General features: G+C 53.5%; 1 protein-coding gene across 2 annotated transcripts in view; it reads left to right on the forward strand.

Moving 5' to 3' along the window:
• Window positions 1–251: 251 nt before the first annotated feature.
• RAB11FIP3 (RAB11 family interacting protein 3) overlaps window positions 252–24,717 on the forward strand; it is a 77,278-nt gene continuing 52,812 nt past the window's right edge. For both annotated transcript variants that reach the window (XM_041462135.1, XM_041462136.1), the window contains exons 1-2: window positions 252–943; window positions 19,844–19,937. In XM_041462135.1, the coding sequence (XP_041318069.1) occupies window positions 401–943; window positions 19,844–19,937 (637 nt within the window). In that variant the 5' untranslated portion in view covers window positions 252–400. The remainder of the gene's footprint in view (window positions 944–19,843; window positions 19,938–24,717) is intronic.

The following is a 24,717-nucleotide window of genomic DNA, read 5'->3' on the forward strand; positions in this document are numbered from 1 at the left end:
GGGGCGGGACGAACCGGACCGGCAGGCGAGTGACGTCACCGCCCCGGCTACTGCGGCGGCGGCCGGGCTGGATCTGCCGGTTGTCCGCGGGCGGCCCCGGAGCGGCGGCGCGGGCGGGCGGGCTGCAGGGTTGTTCTTCCTCGGCGCCGCCGCCGCCTCCCCTAATCCCCGGTCCCGGGCAGGAACCGCGGCCCCGGCGTTCGGAGCCGCCGCTCCCCGGGCAGGGCGGGACCTGCGGGGCCGTCCCCGGTGTCGGCGGGCGGGGCCGGCGTTCCTCGCACAAAGCCGTGAGTGCTGCGGGGACCGCACCGGCACCGGCACCGCCCCGATGTGAGCGGGGTATGGCCGCGGGGCATGGCCCGGGGCGGGCGGCGGCGGGCGCGGAGCGCCGGCGGTGAAGATGGAGCTGCGTCCGCCTGGGACCGAGCCCCCGCTGCCCCGGGGGCCGGGACCGGGGCCCGAGCCGGAGCTGGAACCGGAGCCGGAGCTGGAACCAGAACCGGAGCTGGACCTGGAACGGGAGCTAGAACCAGAACCGGAGCCAGAGCTGGACCTAGAAGCCGAGCTGGACCTGGAACCGGAGCCGGACCTGGACTTGCAGCGGGAACCGGAGCTGGAACCAGAACCGGAGCGGGAACTAGAACCGGAGCCAGAGCTGGACGTGGACCCAGAGCCGGAGCTGGAACCGGAGGCAGACCTGGGCCCGGAGCCGGAGCTGGATCTGGACCTCTGGGCACTTGAGCCCGCCGCTCCCGGCGCGGCGCCGCCGCCCTGGTGCCCGGGGGAGGCCGGGGGCAGCCCGGGCCCGGAGAGCCCCGCCGAGCCCCCGCCCGAGGAGGAGCCGCGCCTCCGCCCGGTCTTCGACGCCCTGGACCGCGACGGCGATGGCTTCGTGCGCGTGGAGGAGTTCGTGCAGTTCGCCACGGCCTACGGCGCCGAGCAGGTGAGCACCGGGCACCGGACCTGCCCGCCGTGAGCCCTGCGCTGGGCCCGGGCCGGGGCACCGGGGGTGGCGGCACCGCTTGGTGCCCGGTGGCCCCGCGGCCCGAGGATGATGGTGATGGTGGCTTCTGTCCGGCTGCGGCCCTTGGAGAGCGGCAGTGTCCCCAAGGACAGCGCTGGCATCGCCGCCGCCCCGGGTGAAGGGCACCCGGCCCGAGCGGCTCCCGCTGCGCCCGGGGGAGCCGGAGCTGCCGGGGTCGGGGAGCAGCGCCGCCGGGAGCCCGCGGCTCTTTGTTCTCCATCGCTGCCGCCTCGGGGTTCGGCTGCCCAGGGGGACATGCCGGGCCCTGGGGCTGCTCCGTGCCCCCCTTGCTGACCGTGGGTCCCCCTATAACGGGAGCATCTCTGCCGGTGGCACGGGGTTGGAGCGAGGTGATCCTGCAGGGCCTTTCCAGCCCAGGCCATTCCCTGCTTCCCTGCTACCTCGCTCGTCCCGGCTTTGACAGCCTGATTATGTATTTTTCCCCTTTTTTGCTGCTTTGTGCCCTGGCGAGCCGGTGTTCCCCTGCAGCAGATCACGGGCGATGTAATTTGAAGCTGCCTGGGCTGACCCAAAATGGAGCAAGCTCCGGCAGCGCTCACCAGGGGATGGAGATGGATTTGTTGGTGTTTCTTGCATTGGCCTGGGCTGGCATCGCTACCAGGAAAAGAAGATTTATTTTTTTAAGGAACGCAGGTATTGCTGTGAAGTTTCCTGTGCCTGCCCCGGTCTGCTCTCGTTCTCCATCCGTGGCTGCTGCGCGGGTATTTAAGTGCCATGACAAAGCAAATCATGTGTGAAGGAGGCTTTCGGTGGAGGAGGGCTTTTTGTCCCTGTCCTCCTGCTAGAAACACCTCTCAAAGATAAAACAAAGGCATTTGTTTTAGAAAAACAGCCCTGCAGAATGGGGACAGGGAACTTCTTTGTGTTGCTGAGGGGGCACTGTGTGTACAGGGGGTCTCAAGGTGTGAGCTCGGGTACCTCGGCTGCTCCTGCCTGTGCCAGCAGAGAGGCTTTTATTCCTGCATCCTCTCTTCTGCCCTGTCCTGCCGCGGGCCAGGCTCCCTGTGCCACCGCCGTGTCCCACTGCTGTCCCCAGCAGAGGAGGCAGGAGCAGACTGTCCACGGGGGCTCCTGCACACCGTGCCACCTCCCCAGGGGACTGTGTGCCTTGTGTCCCTTGGCGTGGAGCAGCCCAAGGACGTGGGGAATGGGGACAGGAGGTGGCGTGTGCGTGGCAGGGGACGTGGCAGGTGGCTCTGGGGGTGCAGCTCAGCCCGGCAGCGCCCGGTGCTGGTGTGGGGATGAGCCAGAGCTCCAGGGGGGCCTCACTGGGCCTGGAAAACACCCTCAGAGCACGGCCTGGGAGTGGCTGTGGGCTGCTAAGGTCACTCGAAGCTCAGGAGTGACCCTGGAGGGTTTGTGCCATTGGATGGTGTCTGTCCTCATGGATCTGTCTGGGAAGGGGCTCTGCAGGCTCCCTGTTCCCTCCTGCTGAGCACAGCCAATGCTGCCCGTGCTGCCATAAATGATGCTTTGAAAAGCCATTTCTCTTCAGCAAGAGGCTGCTCCTGGCAGCTCCTGGCACACAAGACAGCTGGGACAGCAGGTGCTGAGCACCTTGGGGAGCTTGGTGTGGCACTGCCTGGGCCAGCAGGTCCTGGGCACTCCAGGGGGCTGGCAGAGGAGGAAAGGTGATGCCTGTGCGTGCAGGAGGACTTGGTGTGAGTCTGCAGCTTAGAAAGGACCAGGGCACACTGAGGGAGGAGGAGAAGGGGTTGGTGGTTGGGTCTGTAAGCTCCCAGCAGATCGTATTTGTTCCTCATTAAGTGCCCTTTGTGATTACCCAGGCAGCCGTCACACCCCCAGCCCTCTCTCACAGCACCCCAGTTCTGGTTGTGGCACAACCTTTATTTACACCTTCAGGGTCCCCTTTAGGGGGAAGGGTCTCACCAGAATCACTGAGTCCAGCTCCTGGCCCTGCACAGACACCCCAGCAATCCCACCCTTGACTGAGCATTGTCCAAGCACTCCCGGAGCTCTGGCAGCCTCGGGGCCGTGCCCATTCCCTGGGCAGCCTGGGCAGTGCCCAGCACCCTCTGGGGAAGAACCTTTCCTGATATCCAGCCTGAGCCCCCTGATGTGTGGAGTAATAAAGGGAGGAGTTCTGGGGGAGTTCCTTGACCTATTTTTTGTGAAGCAGCTGGAACTTGGGCCCAAAGTGGGGCTTCTGAAAAATGGAGATCCAGCTCAGGTGGGAGTTAAAGGGCAGGAACATCCCCAGTGGGTAAAACAGTGCTCAGGGGACTAAATGGGACCCTCAAGGTGTGAATGAAGCTTGTGCCACAGCCATGCCTGGGATGCTGGGAGAGAGGGGTCAGGTGTGATGCTGCCTGGGTAATCACCGAGGGCAGTTAATGAGGAACAAATTCCAGCCCCTTGCTGGAGGTACCTGCTTCCTTTTCTCCTGCCCACGGGGGTGGCTTCATAGTGGTGGAACAAATGGCTAAACTGAAGCACAAGCAGCTGATTGCCGAGGCTGGAGAGGGCTGCAGGAGAGCCTGTGTGTGTGTGTGTGTGTATCCACATGGCTGAGGAGCTGGAGAGCAGCAAGTGTTGTCTTTAGCGCTCAGTCAAACACCAGAGGCATTCATGGGCTGCTGAGTGAGCGCTGTCAGCTCGTTTGGCTGCAACAATTATTAGCTAAATGTCAAAGGGAAGGCACCAGCTGGCGTTTATTCCATAAACACCACGGGATTGTGGGTTTCTGGTCAGATGAAATGGGTGTTTTTCTCTCCATGGGGATAGAAAATGGGATTGGGATGGGGTTTTCCTTAAGCAGCTTGGGGTGTTGGAGGGCTGGCTGGGAGAGCTCTGTGGCTGTGCTGCTGGCATGGGGTAGAGATGAAGGCAGAGATAAAGGCAGTTTGTTTTGATCTGCAGTGATAACAGCTGATAGGGATTGAGCTCTTGCCAGTACCTTCATCTTCAAAGGGGTGGTGGGAGGGTGGTGCTGGGGGTGACACCTGAGCCAAGGGTGGCCTCGAGCAGGGAGGGGACAGCCTTGGGATGGTCCCCCCACAGCCTCTCCCGGGAGGGGGTTTGTCCAGCATGGACTGTTTTGCCACTTGGAAGGTTCCCCTGGACCCCTGATATGCTCCGTGGATTTACAAACAAGATGTGGGACAGAAAAGTCTTGAGGACAACTTGACTTTCCCTGAGAACCACTTGATTTTTCATCCAAAACCCCTGGACTGCTCCCAAACCACCTGGGAGGCAGCTGCCAGTGGTGCTGTGTTGTTATTGTCTCCTTCCTGCCCCTTTTGCCTGCTTTTCTCTGGGATCTGCTGCTCCCTGGAGCCGCTGGCTGGGGCAGAAGGATGGAGTAGGATTGGCTTAGACAGCGAGCAGGGAGGTGGGGACACACTTGATGTCACTTTTATGTCACCCTGTAAAGCAGGAGGGGTTGTGTCACACTTCTGGGGGTTGCACAGAACCTAAGGCCATTGTGCAGCCACTTTTGGTTTAAATTTTCATTCCAAAATTAAATTTTCTGTGTCTTGCCCACCGTAGCCCTACATTGTGTCTGGCTGGCTGAGGTGACAGAGCCCAGGGCTTTTCTCCCTGGATTTATTTCCAGCAGGCTCAGAGGAGAATGGCTTGTTTGTAAGGCTGAGGACAAGCATCCTGCTGGCACCTAGGGTTGTTTTTCCTTTTCTGTTGTGATCTAACAGACAATTGGAGAAGGAAAAGCCTCTTGCACCACATGATCTCACTGCCTTGGCTCAATTAAGAGAAATCCCAGAGTTTGTCTCACTCACTTCCAAAGGCTCCTGTTCCAAGGGATCTTCAGCCTTTTCTTTTTCCTCTTGATGATCAGTTTGAGCTTCATTCCAGTGGGATTTGTTTTGCTTTCTTTAACATTTCCATCCCTCAGTACCTGTCCTGCCACCACCTCAGCTCATCCTCAGCTGAGCTCTCCATATTGAGCTTTTACCTTTCGCTCTGGGGATGGTTCCTGAGGGGTTTTATCAGGTTTTTGTACTTTTCTCAGCCTCTTGGAAGGGGGTGCCCAGCCTGAGCTGAGAGCTGCAGAACAAATCCCATTTGGGGGCTGACAGGGATCACTCCAGACAGCAGCTGCAAAGAATCCTGCAGTTGGTTTTTATTTTTGAATAAAACAATCTGAAAACCTGGCAGTTATTTCCTGTATTGAAGTCTGGGTAGTGTCAAACTGCAGTTTTTAGAGGTTCCCCCCTATGGTGATGCCAGGCTGGCTGTTCCTGCTCCCTCTGGTGCATCCTGGGGAGGTGGGAACCTGGACCCAGGGCTTCCCCCTTCCATCTCCCCTGGCCATGCTGACCTGGCAGCTGATTTGGGATGTCCTCCCTCTTCCCCTTGGTTTTCTCCCTGTGAAATCTAATGATCTCTGTCATGAGGAAACCCCCCTTTTTTTTTTTTCTTTTTTTTTTTTTTTTTTTTTTTCCATTTTCTCATGGTTCTTACCCAGTTTGAGCAGAGGAAATGCTGGTTTTATGAAGAGATTTCTAAAATTACCTCTCATGGTTTCACAGGCCAGTGAGGCTTAAATTGCCTCCAACTGTGCTGCTGCTGCTGTACCTTCCAGAGGCTTTAATTGCTGTTTAACTACATGGAATGTCCTGGCCTGGAAGGACCACCAAGTCCAGCTCCTGGAGTTTGGTTCCTGCTGTGGAGAGGGGCTGGGCTGGCAGTGGGGGATGCTCTGGGTGTGCAGGAGGTCCCTGTGGACACCCCTGTGTGCTTGAGACAGCAACAAATCTGGAATATTTTGCTTGCTTTGACCAAGGGCCCAGTTTTTTTTCCCCCACATAAAATCATGGCAGGGAATTTGTGGGTTTTGGGAGATTGGGTGGGAGCCCTTTCCTCTCCTCCTCCCTCCTCTCCTCCCTCTTCAAAGGGCTTTTACCACTATCAATAAATAACAGGTCTGTGTGCTCCAGGAGCTCCAAGACAGGAGTTTTTCTTTCTCCCTCAGAGAGGAAAACGCTTCCAAGCCAACATATTTTGTGTAATTTTGGGCGAGGTGGTGGCTGCTTTGCAAATTCCGTTTTCAGCTCACTTGATTCACTTATAAATATCCCAAAAGCCTCCAAGGAAGAGATGATTCCTGTGCTCCTGGGTTTTTTTAGCTGCTCTTGCCTGGGTTTGGCTTTAAGCTCCTGGGAGGCCTCCTGGGAGTGGTGGGGAGGGCTGGGAGCAGATCAGAGCTGGGCAGAGCTCTGCTGATGTGTTTGTGGCTGGGATCAGATGGAGGGATGGCTTATCCTGGAGGGATGGAGCCTGCAGGACTGTGAATGCTCAAAGGCTGGGTTTGTCTGCATGGGCTGGCAGGAGGGTGCTGGTGGTAATTTTATCCCAGCTCCCAGTTTATTAAATCAACCTTTTATTCTGCCTGGCTCCTGCAGGTTGAGAGTGCAGTGAAGGTGGAGTGGGGGTGGATTTTTGGAAGAGGGACCTGGGACAAGGGATGGAGGGACAGGACCCAGGGAATGGCTTCCCACTGCCAGAGGGCAGGGCTGGATGGGATATTGGGAAGGAATTGTTCCCTGTGAGGGTGGGCAGGCCCTGGCACAGGGTGCCCAGAGCAGCTGTGGCTGCCCCGGGATCCCTGGCAGTGCCCAAAGTGAGACTGGAGCAGCCTGGGACAGTGGGAGGTGTCCCTGCCATGGCAGGGGTGGCACTGGCTGGGATTTAAGGTCCCTTCCAACTCCAACCATGCTGTGATTTGTTTTGATCAGGGTTAGTTTTGCTCCTCTGGCATTCATTCCTGCAAATAAAAAAACCCTGGTTATCCAGGAGGAGGAGAAGCATGAGCCCCAGCTTTGCAGAGCTGGCACGGGCTGTGGCTGAGGGAGCAGGGCGGGGGTGTGGGTGCAGCACCAGCTGCTCTGGGGTGGGCACTGCCCCAGGCTGGGACAGGAGCCCCAGCAGCAGCCAAGGGACCATCTGAGGGATTTCAGGGTTGGGCTGGAAAGATCTAAAGCCCATCCAGTGCCACCCCCTGCCATGGCAGGGACACCTCCCACTGTCCCAGGCTGCTCCAAACCCTGCCCAGCCGGGCCTTGGACACTGCCAGGGATCCAGGGGCAGCCACAGCTGCTCTGGGCACCCTGTGCCAGGGCCTGCCCACCCTGCCAGGGGAGAATCTCTGTAATATCCCATGTAAATCTCTCAGTTCAAACCTTTCTCCCTTGTCCTGTCACTGCCTGTGTAAAATTCCTTCTCCCTCTCCGTTTATAAACCCCCTGTAAATACTGAGAGAAGAGAGGTGGATTCACAAGAAGCTTCCTCTCAGGAGAAGAGTGTTTCTTGAGGCTGTGATTGATTAAAATTGGATTGGGGTCACCATAATTAACTGGAATATGATAGTGCACCACAACACAGGGCTCATTTCGAACTGCTCTTGCCCACAGAGACCTCTCCCAAAGCATTCCCAGGCTGCTGATAGCATTATGTAACTCAGCCCAGACAATAATTGATAATCATTACAATTGCCCACAGAATTGCTCTCCACTTTAGTCCTGTTTGACTTTCGTTTGCTGCTCATCATCAGAGGAATGATCTGCTTGGAACCCAGGGGCCTTTTTTTTTTTTAATTCCTGGCTTTGGAATTTTGCAAAACAAATTACTTCCCTTTAGCCTCAGCTGCTTGGGCAGGGAAAGTTTCTGCTGGGCCACCCTCAGCATCCCCTCTGCACTGGCACCAACATTTTTCCTAGGAATGGAACCTGAACAGCAATGAACCAACATTCCAGCTCTAGGAACCTGCTGGCAGTGAAGCATGGCTTGCTTCTCCCTGTTCCTCATGCCTGGCTCCATCTTTCCATAATTCCCGTGTGGGTTCCTGGCCTGGCACCCCGGGCCGGTCTCTGCTGAGCCCTGGGGGAGCAGTGGGAGCCCTTCTCTCCGTGTGGCCTTGTCAATTCAGGCACCGTGGAGAATGGAGGTACAAAGCTGCCAGACTGGTTCTGCTGGGCTGGGAGTCAGGGAGGCTCTGAGGAGCTCTGGGATCATTGAGTCATTGCCAGGGCCACCACTGGAACGTGTCCCCAGTGCCACATCCACATCTTTTGCGAGCTCTTCCAAGGATGGGGAGTCCACCCCTGCCCTGGGCAGCTGTGCCAGTGCCTGACCATCCTTCCCACGAAGGAATTTTCCCAGTATCCAGTCTGATCCTCCCTGGCCCAGCCTGAGGCCGTTTCCCTTCATCCTGTCCCTGTTCCCTGGGAGCACAGCCCGACCCCCTGGCTGTCCCCTCCTGTCAGGAGTTGTGCAGAGCCACAAGGTCCCCCTGAGCCTCCTTTTCTCCAGGCTGAGCCCCTTTCCAGCTCCCTCAGCCCCTCCTGGTGCTCCAGCCCCTTTCCCAGCTCCCTGAGCCCCTTCCCAGCCCTGTTCCCTTCCCGGACCCCTCCGGGTGTGTTTGCCAGGAGGGCCCAGGGCCGATCCTGGGGCTGATCCCAGGCCTCGTCCCCATGTGCAGGTGCCTGTGGATACAGAGTGACTCTGCCCTTGGGGATTTGCGCATTTTGTACCTGCAGTGACTCTCCCACATGCCAGAAGCATTCCCAGCTCCTCTCAGAGTGCAGTCCATGCTCTGGGTGTGCTCTGAGCTGCTCTCCTGACGAGGTTTTTGGGACATGTGCTGAGCCAGCCCAGGCTGCAGGACATGGTGCTCCCCTCATTGTCCCATGTCAGGCAGAGCCCTAAAGTTCCTCTCAGCTTTCATTTTCCACTTTCAAATCTTTGCATCTTTCAGTCTCCTTCCCACACAGGGAAGGCTGGTGCTGAGGTTCAGGCCTGAGGCCTCCCAGCAGAGACAAGGCTGCAGCCACAGTGGGAGAAACATCAGGGGTTTCCTCCGGCTGCTCTCACAGTCACTGCTTGTTCCTATCTTCGTGTGTCTGTGCTTTGGATCTTCCAACATTTGCGTGGAAGGGATCTGAAAGCCCATCCAGTGCCACCCCCTGCCATGGCAGGGACACCTTCCACTGTCCCAGGCTGCTCCAAGCCCCATCCAGCCTGGCCTTGGGCACTGCCAGGGATCCAGGGGCAGCCACAGCTGCTCTGGGCACCCTGTGCCAGGGCCTGCCCACCCTGCCAAGGAACAATTCCTTCCCAATATCCCATCCATCCCTGCCCTCTGGCAGTGGGAGGCCATTCCCTGTGTCCTGTCCCTCCATGCCTTGTCCCCAGTCCCTCTCCAGCTCTCCTGGAACCCCTTTAGGCCCTGCAAGGGGCTCTGAGGTGTCCCTGGAGCCTTCTCCTCTCCAGGTGAGCTCTCCCAGCCTGGCTCCAGAGCAGAGGGGCTCCAGCCCTGGAGCATCTCCATGGGCTCTGGAATGGCTCCAGCTCCATGTCCTTTGTTGGTGGCCTTTGGAGTGCTGGTAGCAGCAGACAGCTCCAGGCTGAAAGAGAGCTCTGTATTCACAGGGGAGTCACAGTGCACATCAGTGGCCCCTGGCAGGAACCTTGTTTTGGGATCCCAAAACTTCCAAGGCTGAGGAACAGCCCTGAAAATGCCATGGAGCAGTGGCAGTGCCAGCCTGGCCTTCCTGCATGGCTCAGAGCACAAATGGTCTCTTCTCCCCAAATTTTGGGTTCTGATGAGACTTCCTCTTCCCTGTAGAGCTTTTGCTGGAGCTGGTGTGGGGCAGAGGAAGTTATTATGGTCCTGTGGGTTGTGGGGTGAGGGAGGAGGAGGGGACATGACCAAGGAGAGCCATGGGGACAATTCCTCCCAAAGTGCCACTAGTGCCGAGCTGGAGTGTTGGTGTTGGCTCCATGGGGCGAGCAGCTGGAAGAGCCCAAATCCCTGTGAGTGGTGGTGGATCCTTCCCTGGCACAGCTTTTGGGGCTGGGCTGGGCTTTTCCTCCAGGGAACTGAGAATGTGAGAGCCTGTCTTGGTTTGAACAGCCAGGTGTCTGCTAAGGAAGGCAGGAGCCTACAGGACAGAGCCTCAGTGGCTCAGGGATGGCTCCAGCACTGCTGGCATGCGGGCTCCTCATGGCTGTGGGCTTGGTCCAGGCACTTAATTGCTGATTTTGGTCAGGGTTTTTCCCTCTCTAGGGAGAAAACTGCTCTTAAAGCAGGGAATTGTGGAGGCTGCTGGGAGACTTCTCCCCATCCAGCTCCTTCCAGTGCCACAGCAAATCCCCTTTTCCCAGGAATGCCAGTGACTAAAGTGCCTTTTCTCCCTGTTCCCACATTCTGTGATCCTGTTGAAGCTGAAGCACTGAGGGACAGTGGTTTTTGCTGGGAATTTGTGTGCTGGATGAAATGACATGAATTCCTGAGTTCTTTGTGTGTCCTGGTGTGTCCCAGCTCCGCGTGGCATGGGCTGGTGACAGCTCTGGGGATGTCCTGTGTCCTGTCAGTGTCCCAAGGGGGATTACAGCTTTGTTCCAGGCTGTTTCCCTCTTTGGCAGCATGGTGAGCAGCCCCAGTTTATTTTTTTTTTTTAATAACACATTGTAGATTTCCAGAAGAAAGAGCTCCTGTTCCCTCTGTGCAGTGTCCCGTGGTGAAATGCCAGTGCTGTTACGTTGTGTTTGAGTCACTGCTGCTGCTGGAAGGGCTTTTCAGCCTGTTCCTGCTTCCTCCTGTCCCCTGAGGAGGAGGAGGAGGAAAGGCAGAGCGAGAGGAGCTGCTGTGGGAGCTGCGTCATCTGGCAGGGCCTGGCTGTGGAAAATCCCTTTGCCAGAATCCAGGGGGAAGCTGGGCTCCAGCAGAACGTGCACAAGTCCAAGGCGCCCCAACCAGCAGCTTTTAGAGAGAAAGAAGGGGAGGAAGATGAGGCAGGAAGCAAAGGGTGAGGCTGCTCTGCCATCCCACAGTCCCAGACAAACACAGCATAAAATCCCAAGCAAACACAGAAACCAGGGGCTCTGCTTGCAGAAGGGGTTTCTGCACTGAAAGGCCCTGATGGGGGAATGACATCCAGTCCATGCAGTCCCAGCCTGGCTGTAGAAGCTGGGGGGCCATTGGGGCTGCCTTTGGCTGGGCAGGGGTGAAGAGGCAGCTGTTGCCTCCCTTTTGCCTGGCCACATTCCCTGTTTTTTCCAGGGGAGTGGCTGTTCTTCACCCTGCTCACTGGGTGTGTGTGAGGAGTTTACAGCTGGGGGGAAAAACAAAATTTGGCTATCCTTGTGGAATTTTTTCCCTGTGTTTGCTAAATGGATGCAGCAACCAGCTAATCCTCTCTGGCTGCTTGGAACTCTGGGACTACTGTCCTGGCAGGGAGGATGCACAGAGCAGAGGAGGGTTTGTGGAACCTTCCCTGAAGGGTCCATGTGGAATTTTGGAAGCTTTGGTTTGAGCAGGAGCATGCTAGAGGTCTGGGTGTGCAATAGGAGCATTCTGGAGACCTTGGTTTGGAGCAGGAGGGTTCTTGGCGTGCAGCAGGGAATTCTCTTGTGCTCTGAGCTGCACCTCCAGGCCATGTGAGCATCCATTCCGTGGTGGCACCGTGGGGTGGGTGAAGGAGGGCTGCTGGTGGCAGCCCAGGGCACACAGCTGGGTACCTGTGCAGGGCAGGCTTGGCTGCCAGCCTGGCACACACCTGCAGAGCCTTGGAGCACATGCCAGGCCTCTCTCCTGCTTGGGAGAGGTGCCATGGGCTGTTTGCTTGCTTGGTGATGCCTTCATGCCCAGTGCTTACAGTCCCTGAGCTCCTGGGCTTCCCAAACTATGCATGGAATCTCAGCCTCTTCTGCCTTGCTCCAGGAATCTACCTCTGAGCCTTTGATCCCTTCTGGGCTCTTTTCCCCTCTCTGGCATGTGGGCTGTGTGTCCTTCACACAAACTGCCCTTTCTGGAGCTGCCCGAAGGGGTGCAAAGGGAGGGGAATAACCTGAAGCAGCTCTAAAACATAAATGAGTCTTTATGTTTTGCTGGTGTCTGGTTCAGGCTTGTTTGTGGTACAATAATTTCAGTTTTGCCAGGGTGGCAGGCACAGCAGGGCCGGGCCAGGCAGGTTCCTTCTCTCCTGCTCAGCTGCTGCTGTTTGCAGCTTCAGCTCTGCTGCCCCAGCTCTGTGTACCCCAGAATCCCAGCATTTACAGCTGAGAGGAGCAGCTCTCTGCCCCCAGCTCAGGAGGGATCTGGAGCTGCTGGAGAGAGTCCAGGGGAGCCCAGGGCTGGAGCCCCTCTGCAGATAATTCAGTGATTCTCTGACTGTAATCCACGTATGAGCTACAGCCTTACATTGTGCTTTGGGAGGGCAAGTGTGCCAGGCCAGTGGGAGGGTTCAGTCTGGGATGTACCATGGATGTTTTGTGCTGCTTTCCAACCTGGAGGGGAGTACAGGGAAGCAAACCCCAGAAATGCTGGATTCACACACCTCTATATCCTGGACTTCTAAACCTGGGCAGCCTCTGGTACCAAACAGCTCCACCACAGGAACACCTGGGTTTGCTGCAGGGAGCTTTGCCACGCCAGACAAAACATTCAGCATCTTAAAATGCCTCGTCCTCGCTATGTGACCTCCTGGTGTGTTTGACTGTGTTGGGGTTTTTGTGTTTTTTTGTTTTTTTTTTTTTTTTTTTTTTCATATTCAGCCCAGTGTGTGACCTCCTGATGTGTTTGACTGTGTTGGGGTTTTTGTTGTTGTTTTTTTTTTGTTGTTGTTCAGATCAGCTCCAACCCCTGGGGAGGCTCCGTGTCCCTGTTGTTCAGGACAGCCCAGGGTGGCTCTGGTGGCACTGGGCTCTGCCCCAAGGCAGCTCCACCCAGGTGTGTGTTTTATCTCAGCAGTAACCAGGCTCTAAACCTTCTTTTCTTTCTTGATTTAACCCTGCCTCCTGCCCCTGAGCCGTCTTTGGAAGGGTGAGAACAGGTTTGCCTTGTCATCAGAGGAACAAAAGCTAGAAACAAAGGCTTGGAGGGTGGAGGAAGAACCCTCTTCAAGTTCATTAAACAAATAAATGTTTAGAGTAGAGCATCGTGGCTGCTGAAGCCTTTGAGCACTTAGGGAGAGACAGGAAATCTGGAACACTTGAGACAAACAATTAAATTTGGATTAAAACCATCTCAGCGTAACTTATATTCCTGTTAATAGTTCCAAACCATCCTTGAAGTTGTTTGTTTAAATATGTTTTTATGCTTCAGTGGCAACAATTGAGGGATAATTTGGAAATGTCACACTTGGCATTTGAGAACACACTTAAATACCACAGACTGAGGCTCCTGAAGCCCTGCTGAGCATGGAGGTGTTCCTGCCTCCAGATATCCATGGACCTGGTGGGGTTAGTCCAGAAAGGTCCTGTACAGACCAGAGGAATTTCTACCAGCAGGGAAAATACCCCAAAATTCCAGATGTGAGTGCTGCAGGTGGTGGAGGTCTCCAGTTCAGCTCCAGGCTCGGCACTGGGGCCTGGCTGGATCTGTTTGTCCTGGTTTCTCCTGGCTGTGGGCAGGAAGGATGTGGGTCCTCAGGCTTCTTTGGCTGCCAGCTCTTTGAAACATATTCTGGCTTTTTTTCCTGCTTCCTGGTGAATTTGGAGTGTTTGAAGGAAAGTCTCTGCAGGTTCCCAGTGAGTGGAGGGGATCTGGTCCTCAGCATCAGCTTTGGGCTGGTTCTGCTCACAGCTGGCCTGGACATCTCTTCCTCCCCCTTCCAACAGGGGAAAAGAGGAGTTTGGTGGGGAGGGAGTTCTCTCCTGTCCATTCTGTATTTGCATCTCTCCACTCTGGTACTTCCTGCAGAAGGAGCCTGGGAGAGGCTTTGGGGTTTGGGGCAAGACTGGGGGAGAAGCTGCCCCAAGGAGGTGATGAACAGCAAAAGCTGCGGCAAGCTGAGAAGCTTTTCTCCTGGATTCCTGGGAAAACAAAGATTTGTTAGGCACGTGGGTGTATTAAATGGCAAGGATCTGGTCTTCCTGGGAAGAGGATCTGTCTTCCCCTTGGGACTTGCTCACTTTGTTCCTTCTCTGTCTTGTTTGTGGGTGATCTCTCTCCCATTCCTCTGCTTTTAACACTTGCAGGTTTATCCTTGCCATAATCATTCCCCTGCTAAATACAGGAGGCTTATTTCCCTTCTGCCTTAAACAGGAGCTTTGATTATTTCTTCTGTGGCAGGAAAAGATGAGAACAAACCAGGCTGAGGCTTCCTTTGTCTCCTCAGGAAAGTGTCTGGATCCTGCAGTGCTGGAGCCTGGGGATGAAGGGATGGGAGGGATGAGCTGATCTCTGGGCCAGATTAGGGAGGGATGGTGCAGAAAACATCTTCACCAGGGTTGCTTGTGATGGACCTTTAAACAGAGACCTGGGCAGGCTCGATCTGCCTGCTGAGCTTCTCCTGGAGCTTTGGGAAAGGCTGGGAAAGCAAAATCCTGGCAGCAGCCTTGGGTCAGCACTGCCACTTGTGAAATAAATAATGCAGTTCTTGCACTGCTTACTCACAATTGGCCAGGGCTGCTCCCTGTAATGAGATCCTCCCCTCGGGGGTGTTTTAAAGGTTACTTAATTAGGTGTAATTGCAGCAGAATAGAAACTTGCTTTGAGGTTCTGAGTGCTTTGTGAAGTGCCAGCTCCTTCAGCAAGTTAGGGAGTCAGATCCTGTGAACAGGGCTGGAGCCAGAGCTGTCAGCCTCCCCCCGGGCCTGGCTGTTTATGGTGATGAAGGCACAGAAGTGGAGTGCTGGGAGGCTGTTCCTGGCTTTGGGAATGGTGCAGCTGTGCTTCCCACCCCTGCAGACTGCGGGCAGGCAGCGTGAGCTGTGCTCACCCTGCCGGGCTGGGAATACTCTCTCAGCACCCAGCACGGGGGATGGATGTGCTCTGACCCCAGAGAAATGCTGCACTGGCAGGGATCAGTGCATTTCACTGATCCCACTGCAGCCCCTGGGCTCCGGGAGTGTGGGCTCTAAAGGGAGCTCTGTGGGACAGCTGTGTCTTTGGCACAGCCCCTTTGGTTTGGCTGCAGGAGCTTCAGCAGTTCCAGCCCATTTCCCAAAAGTGAAAAAAGGATACTCTGGCTTCTGTCATCAGCATTTAAAAATAGACATTTTTCTTTGAAAGGATTGGTTTAGCCCTGAGAGGCAAGGTGGGTTTTTAGGGAGCTCATGTTCATGTTAAACACGGAGGGTGGAGGTGCTGCATCCACCTTTGTGTAACCATGAGAGGTTTATACAGTGTGTTCTCTCTCAGGTGAATTCCTGTGGGCCACTCCAGGCCACACACCTGGATGAGAGAGAGGACAGCAGCTGCTGTGGGCCCTGCCTCCTTTTTAGTGCTAAAAATCCCTCAGTTTGGCACTTCTGCCAATGCAGTGCTCGTCCTCCTCTCTGCTTGAGTTCAGGGATTGTCTCACAATACAAAGATACAGGATGTTCAGAGCAGATCTGGGCTTCTGGCAGTCAGGGGAGAGTAATTAAAGTTACATGAGAAGTACTTGGATTTTCACGTCCTGTCTCAGCCAAGCAGGACACCCCTTCCCTTCCCTTCCCTTCCCTTCCCTTCCCTTCCCTTCCCTTCCCTTCCCTTCCCTGTTCTGGTGGGAGCTGCAGCCCATTTGCTCGGGTATTTTGGGGTCTTTGTCAGGAATCTGTCAGTGCTCATTCCTCCTCTTTGCCCCCTTTGGATTTGCTTCCAGACTCTGCAGATTAAAGCAGCCCTGAGAGTTGATTTTATTCCCAGGTCAGCACCATCCCTGTGAGACACCACACGATTTGATGCTCTGAGCTCCACCAGCTCTTCTTGGGGGGTGCCTGGCTGCTGTGGCCACTAGAAATCTCCCACCCCCCTTCACCCTCCAAAGAATGTCTTTTTGGGATCTGGTTGAGCCCTGACCTCTGCCAGGATATGAGGGAAAGCTGCTGGCAGGCTCAGGGGTTGCAGGGGGGGGTTGGCTGCCCAGCACAGCCCTGAATTCCCTCAGGGATCACACCTAAAACAAGCACAGTGGATATTCTGTCCTGCTGAATCCATCTGCTGTGTGCTGGAGACATGGAGCATCCATAAGGGTGGTGAGGAGAGGCCTAGAGCTTCCTTTTCCTTTTCTAAACAGGGAATTCACAGCTGGGGAATCCTTCACCTCCGTGGGAGCTTCCAGTGCCGAGCCTTTGTGTGTGAGTTGGAATGTGGAGCTGTCGCTGCTGGAGGCTCGGGGTCATTGCTGAGCTGAGCTCAGTGCATCAAAGCAAGGAAACTCTTTGTGCTGGGAGGGGCCCATGGCATCACAGCGTGGGCTCTGAGGGCTCCTGGAGCAGGGTGTCCTTGGCAGCAGAGTCCTGGGGTTTGGAGGTGCAACAGCCTGGGGTTGCAGAGGGTACAGGGGCTGTGGGATGGGGGTGCTGCAAGGAGTCCTTGGTGTGTCATTGAGGTGCCAGGTGACCTCCCCTCCTTGTCCCCATCTGCCCCTTGTCCTTTTCCAGGAGGAATCCCTTGGTCTGAGCTGTGTCCCTGGCACAGGGGTGACCAGAGCCCCCTTGGCACATGCCACCCTCAGATGTGCTCCTGCTGCCTGAGGCTGTGCTCAGCTCCAGGCAGCCTGGCTGGCTTCAAGCAGTTTAAACCTCTCACTTTCCAGCAGGATTTAAGTCAGCTATTTAAACCACCTCATCCTCTTTCACTATTTAATGCTCTGAGTTTCAGCTGCTCAGGCTCCAAGGAGGGTTTGTGAGCAGCCACAGACACACACAGGAAGCAAAAGCTTTATTTGAAGTGTTTCTTGCTGGCCAAAATCAGGACTGTGGCTTCTGTCTCGTGGCTTGAGCTCGGTGTTCAGTTTGGTGCAGTGTTCAGTTTGGTGGTGTGCCAGTAGGAGTGTGGTGGGAGCTGCTGTGCTCAGACTTCAGCTGAAACCCTCAAATCTGGGAGCTCAGAGCTGCTCACATCTACTGCATGCATCTAAAGCAGTTTGAGCTTCAGTGCTGGTGGTTTTCCCAAATGCCTGATAAGGTACTGGGTTTAGCCCAGTCATCAAAATGAACAAATGAAGAAAATTATCCCAGGCTGCTCCAAACCCCAATGTCCAACGTGGCCTTGGACACTGCCAGGGATCCAGGGGCAGCCACAGCTGCTCTGGGCACCCTGTGCCAGGGCCTGCCCACCCTGCCAGAGAACAATTCCTTCCCAATATCCCATCCATCCCTGCCCTCTGGCAGTGGGAAGCCATTCCCTGTGTCCTGTCCCTCCATGCCTTGTCCCCAGTCCCTCTCCAGCTCTCCTGGAGCCCCTTTAGGCCCTGGCAGGGGCTCTGAGGTGTCCCTGGAGCCTTCTCTTCTCCAGGTGAGCACCCCCAGCTCTGCCAGCCTGGCTCCAGAGGGGCTCCAGCTCCACTTTGGGTGATGCTTGGTGAGAGGAGGAGTCCAGGGGCTGTGGGGACCAGGCAGGCACAGCAAATATCCTTGTGTTCTGTTTGTGGGTTCTTTGGAGTGTCAGCAGCCACTCACCTCAGCCTGGTGTTGGTGTCTCAAGTGGTAATGGAGATTTTAAGCCTGACCAGCAAATGCAGGCAGGTTTGGATCAGCACAGACTGATCCAACTTCTTCACCGTGTGCCTCTTTTTTGCATCCATAATGTCCAGGTTGGGAAGTTTTCAGAACCATTTCCCCTCATTTCCCCCTGCCCACAGCCCAATTTAAATATCTTTTTGTTTTTTCTCTTTTGGATAAAGCAGATACCTCCCTGTGCGTCCTGCCCAAGCTCTGGGAGGGTGAGGTGCCCTGCTGTGGCATTGGCACCAGGGTCTGAAGCCCTCTGTGGTCCTGAGGAGCTGACAACCACAGAAACTGTAATTTAGAGTGTGTCATGCTAATCCCTTATAGGCTTATCAAGTCTGATGAAATGTCACTTGCCTTTCTGTTATCTCTGTACACAGATAACAAATTAAGTGACAGCTTCATCCAGGCAGCTGCCAGATGCATTAACTGGAACCGACACATTCCTACGGGTTGTTTTTATTAGTTTCAAATACCTTTGTTTAACATACAAGAAACCTGACTCACCCAAGATGATGAGTGCCATGTGAGTTTAGGTCTGTCTGCCAAAAAAAGTGCTCTAGAAAACTGGAGAAGGTGTTTGTGTTGTCTCTTCCCATTCACAGAATCTCAGGAGAGCTTTGAAAGAGCTCTGAGATCATCGAGTCCAACCTGTGACCCATCCCTGTCTTGCCACCAGCCCAGAGCCCTGAGTGCCACTTCCAGGCTTTCCTTGGACACCTGCAGGGATGGGGACTCCAAACCTCTCTGGGCAGCCCCTTCCAACACCTGACCAGCCTTTCTGGGAAGAAATTCCTCCTGATGTCCAGCTTGAGCTGGAGTCAGCTGGCAGGTGGGCAAGGCTGTGCCCTGGGGGATTTGGGTTTCCTCTTGTGGCACTCCCACAGAGGCACAGCCTGGAATTCAGTGACAGGACCTGAGGGAATGGCTGGAGCTGTGCCAGGGCAGGGTCAGGCTGCATTTTGGGAAAGGTTCTTCCCCCAGAGGGTGCTGGGCACTGCCCAGGCTCCCCAGGGAATGGGCACAGCCAGAGGCTGCCAGAGCTCCAGGAGTGCTTGGACAATGATCTCAGGGATGCCCAGGGTGGGGTTGTTGAGGTGGCTGTGCAGGACTGGGGGTTGGAATCCACGTCCTTGTGGCTCCCTTCCCACTCAGGATATTCTGTGTTTCCATGTTTCATGGTCTCAGCCCTGTGGGTTCCTCCATGCCAGTGGAATTTTTGCTGCTCCTGTGGGAATGTGGGATGACCAAAGCACGTGGACACGTGGGTGAACAGCTCTAAGTGTGCTGTAGATGTGATTTTCTTATAGAAACACAGAGCTGGCTTTCAGAAAACCAAAAAGAGCTCAAACCAACCCCCCAGTGCTGCTGCAGGGTGAGCAGGGCAGTTCTGAGCTCCATGGGCAGGGAGCTGAGTCTCCTTTGAGACCTTTGTGAAAGGAGAGGTTTGGTGATTCACCAGCTCCTTCCCCAAGAACAAACTGAAACCCCAAACTGAAACTGCACAAATGCAGCCCTGGAGACTCCCTCCTGTGCATGAGGAAGAGGAGGAGGGTGTGTGTGGCAGGTGAGGGCAGCTCTGTGGGCACCTCTGGAGTACGGAGCTCGCCTCTCTCACCTCACCAGCTTCCTCCTGGGATTGAAGGATGTGCTGCAAAAATAGACAAAGGTGCCTCAAAAGCCCTTAAAATGAGGGATAAATGTCTGGTTGTCTGAGCTTGAGAAGCATCTGGTGTAAAGGATTTTCTGCTCATGGCAGAAGGAAGGAAGGAACCAAATGCACCTTTTTGAGACCCTTTTTGGGCCCTGTGGTTTTTCCCTTTTCCCATTCTCTTTGACCACCCCAGACCATCCTCAGCATGTCTCAGAGTGCCCCTTGCTGCAGCACCCCCATCCCAACTCTTGCCTGACGTGATTCCCTCCCCCTCAGGCATTGTCTAATTGGGAAAATGTTTCAATTATATGGCCTAAATTTGTAACATGGAGCAGTTCATTATCACCAAATCCACTTAATTGGGCCTGCCTACCAGGCAGCCTATTACAGAGTTTCCCAATTAAGACAGGACCTCTTTAAAACCCATAAAAATAAACAAATCCCTGGCAAATCAGGCCCATGTTACAGGAGACGCTGCCCAAAATGCTGCTTCAAGGCTAAGCAATAGTTTCAACACCAACCAAGTCCTAATTAACCCCTTTGTACTGATTATTTATGTTCCCTTCAAGGAGAACAGACACAGTTTGGGGTCAGCTCAAGAAATTCACTGTTATTTTCTCAAGTTTCTGATAAAGAGGAGAAAGTTGGTTGCAAGGTGTTTCTGTGCTGGAAGCTGCTGTTTCCTGTAAGGATTCCGTAGGTAACTCTGCTTTTTTTGGTTGCAGGTAAAGGATCTAACAAAATACCTGGATCCCAGTGGATTGGGAGTTATCAGCTTTGAAGATTTCCATCGGGGCATCAGAGCCATCAAAAATGGAGGTGAGTGAGTTTCCTGCTGTGCTGTGAGTGAGGATGGGAACTGGCCAAATTTAACACCACGGTTCAGCTGAGAAGATCATTGAAAGAGAAGGAAAAGCTTGGGGAAAACCTTGGGAAAACTATCTGGATTTGGTTTTCTGAGTTCCTGCTCTGTGCTGGGTGGAGGGGAAGGGGGACAGGTGTGGGACATTTAATAGGGGTTGGAAAAGTGGCACAGCAGTCGTGGTGGTGGTTCCACGATTTGTTGTTTATCAGGAAAGTTCCTTCCTACAAAGAAACATCACTGGGAAGTCCCTCCTGGGTGGGTGTCTCTCACCTGTGTTTTTGGGGGTTCCTGCTGTGGTGGAGTGGCTGCCATGCTGCTGGAGGTGTCTGTGTGCTGCTGGCTGTGACATCTTCCAAACACTGGCACTGAGCATGGAATGGTTTGGGTTGGGGGGGCCTGAACACTCAGCTCATACCACCCCTGTCATGGGCAGGGCACCTTCCACTGGAATGGGAATTACCATGCATTTACCAATTCACTGATGAATTTACCAATGCATTTATAACCTTCACTCCAACTCTTTGGAGGATCAGTGTGCTCAGATGATTTTTAGCAAGCAGCACATGAAACCAGAACTTCGAATTCCCTGGCTGGAGTCAGGATAAGGTTCAAACAGGCCAGTGCCAATCCCCACGTGGCTCCTGAGGGCTTCCTGCAAGTGCTTCACCAGCTTGGTGAAATGTGAAGTATCTTTCTGTCTGGTTGCCATTTGAACCCCTTTGCTGCAGAAAAGGTGTTTTTTTCAGTTGTTTTTTTCAATTTGGGATTTCTCTCAGAGTGTCAGAGGGTCATTTTAGGCCAGGCATGTTGCTATGGACAGTGTGTGAGAAATCTGGGAATCTCCCTTCTGAGCAACTGGAGTTCTGAATGTGCAAATGTGAATTATCATCCTTGCACAATAGTCAGCTCTGCTCAGAGATGCTCATCTGGGATTCCAGCCCTGCTGCCAGCCCTGCCCATGGAGTGTGCTGCAAGGCTGCGAAAGAAGCATCCTTCCCATACAAGCTGTGCTGTCCCAGGAGTAAAAACCCCTCAAAGCAGTTTTCTCCTGTTCTTCTGTCAGTTGTCCATCCCTCCTCCTTCTCCCCAGTTCCACCCCCACTTTATTTATTTATCTACTGCAAGGGTGCTGAGGCCCTGGCACAGGGTGCCCAGAGCAGCTGTGGCTGCCCCTGGATCCCTGGCAGTGCCCAAGGTCAGGCTGGATGGGGCTTGGAGCAGCCTGGGATAGTGGAAGGTGTTGGAGTTGGAATGGCATTCAAAAGTTACCCAAAAAGGAGTAAGGGGTGCCCAAATGCTGCAAAAATGCAGCTGCAGAAAAGGTGGTTGTGGGATTGGGACTCTCCAGACCTTGGGCTCCTCTTACTTAGAATCCTGGAAGCACAGAATATCCTGAGCTGGAAAGGACTGAGGGGATAATCCAGTCCCACTCCTGCCCTTCAAAGACCCCCAACAATCCCACCCTGTGCATCCCTGGCAGCGCTGCCCAAACCCTTGGAGCTTTGAGCTCTCTTCCCACCCAAACCCCACCAGGATGATTTGAGCTCAGGCCTGCAGTGTTTTATGGCAGCTCCCAAGTTTCCTGACCAATTCCCAGCTGCCAGGAAGCAGGAGGAGCTGCAGCACACTATTAATTTGTAATAAATTGCCATTGGAGTAGAGCATTTGTGAAAGCCCAGGCTCGTGTTTCTCCTCAATAATTCATCACTTTGGTGTTGTGTTCTATTAATTGAATGGGAAAAGCAGATCCAGGCAAAGCTTTTAGGGGCTCTATTTATTAAATTTGAAAGAGATTGATATGTGTTTATTACAGTGGTTAGGAAGGGCTGAGCTCTCTAACAACACATGGCATTAACTGGTTATAAAAGGAGCCCAGGGCAGGGAGCAGAGGAGGTTCTTTGAGTCTCACAGCTGAGCATTGCTCACATTGAAGCCACCTGAAGGATTTGCTGCTGCTCTTGAGACAGTCAATATTGATCATCCCTTTGTAACGAAAGCAGAGGTCATGGTGCTGCTGGGTGTCCCTTTTAACAAGGTTTGTTAATTAGCTGGGCCTATTTTTAGTCAGGGAATGCTTTGCTGGATTTCTTGGTGTCTGTAATTCTTGGGTCAGTCATAGAAGTGAGAGCTGGTGTCAGCTTGGACCTTTTGGTGTCTGTGTTAATGCAGGGTTTATTTCTGAGGCTGTCCCATTCTTCTCTGCCTCTCCCCTCTCTGGAGAGCAGCTGGGATTTGCCTGGAGCCTGGCAAACGGAAGGTGCAGTTACAAACCCAGCCAAATTTCCTCTGTCAGCTGCATTTTTCACAACTGCTTCATGTCCACCTGGCTTTTCCATGCAGGATGCTGAGCTCCCTGTCCTGTCCCTGTGCCAGGGACAGCCTGAGGAACAGGCTGCTTGCTGTGCCTCCAGCCTGGAGCAGGAGCTGCTGAAGCCCTCACACAAAGCCCCAGGGCCACCTCTGCACTGCCACGGGCCAGCTCTGTGTCTGTCTGGCCAGGTGATGCTGACTGTGAGGGGGCAGAGCAAAGGGACTGGCACCTGGGGCTTTAAGGAGAGGTTTTAGCCTCTTGTGGCTGCCTCCTGCCCTCCCACAGTGAGGGCTGGGTGGGAAAGTGTGGTTCTCATGGGTGTAGGTTTTTGTAGGTTCTCATGGGTGTAGGTTTTTGTAGGTTCTCATGGGTGTAGGGGTTTTTTTTATGCCTGCAGTGTGGATGGGCAGGGAGGCTTCCAGAGGCTTTTCCCTGCTCTGGGGAGTGCTGAGCCTGTGGCTCTCAGGTGCCTGAGCCCTGTTCTCAGGCCTGGGGCTGTGGGGACAGGTTCAGCTCCCATGGTCTCTGTGTTCCTGCCCTTCCTGCTCCTGGCTGCTGGGATCCTCTTGTCCTTCCCTGCCAGCCTTAGATAGCCTGACAAAAAAGACTAGGCCAAACAATAGGCCAAGAAAGACTTGCAGTGTATTGTAATTAGGAAATAGTTGGCTGCTGGTTGTAATGGTGTGAATTAGAACATCTGTACTGTCTCACCCTTCACATGAGACTAAAAATGGAATAAAAGTTTTTAAAACACCTCTCAGTTGCCCCATCTCTGGGTCAGAAAAAGGCTTAGTCTGACAGGATCCCCTTGTCCTTGCCTGCTCCTCAGGGAGTGGCTTGCCTGCTTTTAAAATCTGTGTGGATGGTGCCTGAGTGCCTGGCCAGTCTGCACAGCAGAGGGGAGGTGTGGATCCAGCACTGGCAGCGTGTCAGGGGGGATAAATAACTCTGAGAAGTGGAATTTTACAGCCTTGCATTGTAAAACTTGAGAAACTGATAATGGAGGGAAGGCAGTAATGAAAGAGAGTACAGTGCTTAAAAAGGTGGGTTTTGAGGTCTGGAGAATTCTCAGCCAGAGGAAGACCTGGTGCATCTGGCTACCATTGTTGGATTAAGTTTTTTTTTGACTCAGAGATGGGGTAACTGAGAGGTGTTTTAAAAACTTTTATTTTATTTTCAGTCTTATGTGAAGGGTGAGACAATACAGATGTTATAATTTATGCGATTATAATCAGAAGCTAATTATTTCTTATGTATAATACATTATAAGCATTTCTTGGTCTATCAGGTTTTGGTACATTATACTGTAGATGTCTTAAAGGTAATAATTTAAAGTTACTCTTCATGGGTCTTACTACAATGTATCTTTTCTAGTTCTGTTTCTCTAAAGTATCTAGTTTTATTTGTAAGGTTATTCTTTGAAACTTGTTTCTAGTTCTATTTCTTTCTTAATAATGTCTGTCTTATTCTATGGCATTTCTAAGTTAGTATTTTTTATTTCAAGGTTTGTATACAGATGTATACTATGTGAGCCTTCTGTCAGGCTTTGAGAATCCTCTACAAATCCGTTTCCCACATTTCCCTCTTTTTCTTGAATGGAAAAAATATTTCCCTATGCTATTAGAAGCTAATTATTTCTTATGTATAATACATTATAAGCATTTCTTGGTCTATCAGGTTTTGGTACATTATACTGTAGATGTCTTAAAGGTAATAATTTAAAGTTACTCTTCATGGGTCTTACTACAATGTATCTTTTCTAGTTCTGTTTCTCTAAAGTATCTAGTTTTATTTGTAAGGTTATTCTTTGAAACTTGTTTCTAGTTCTATTTCTTTCTTAATAATGTCTGTCTTATTCTATGGCATTTCTAAGTTAGTATTTTTTATTTCAAGGTTTGTATACAGATGTATACTATGTGAGCCTTCTGTCAGGCTTTGAGAATTCTCTACAAATCCGTTTCCCACATTTCCCTCTTTTTCTTGAATGGAAAAAATATTTCCCACAACCATCAGAGAGATCCAAAGGAAAAGGAGCAGGGAGGGTGCAGAGTGACTGCTGCATCATCAAAGTGAGGAGCTCCAGCTGATGGAGGATCTCCTCAGGGAGAAACAGGAACCAGGGGTCACATCCCAGCCCCTTGGAAAACTCAGGCTGGCAGGAAGGAGCATGTTTGTGTGGCAAGGAGCTGCCCTGGGATGGGGCAGTGAGGTTCCAGGGGGCTGGAATCACAAGCTGAGGTGCCTGGACCTCAGGCAGCTCTGCTGCTCTGGGTCCTGGATGCAGGAGCAGCTGCAGGGGGGTTTGGTGGCAAACAGGAAGGATGGGCTGGGTCAGCCTCAGCTGGGTCAGGCACAGAGCCAGGCCTGTGCTCACCAGCAGAGCCCTTCCCTTGTCCAGGTATTAAAAACCTGCAAAGCTTCAG

Source organism: Pyrgilauda ruficollis, unplaced genomic scaffold, assembly GCF_017590135.1.
Source record: "Pyrgilauda ruficollis isolate IOZ18807 unplaced genomic scaffold, ASM1759013v1 scaffold16, whole genome shotgun sequence".
NCBI lineage: Eukaryota > Metazoa > Chordata > Aves > Passeriformes > Passeridae > Pyrgilauda > Pyrgilauda ruficollis.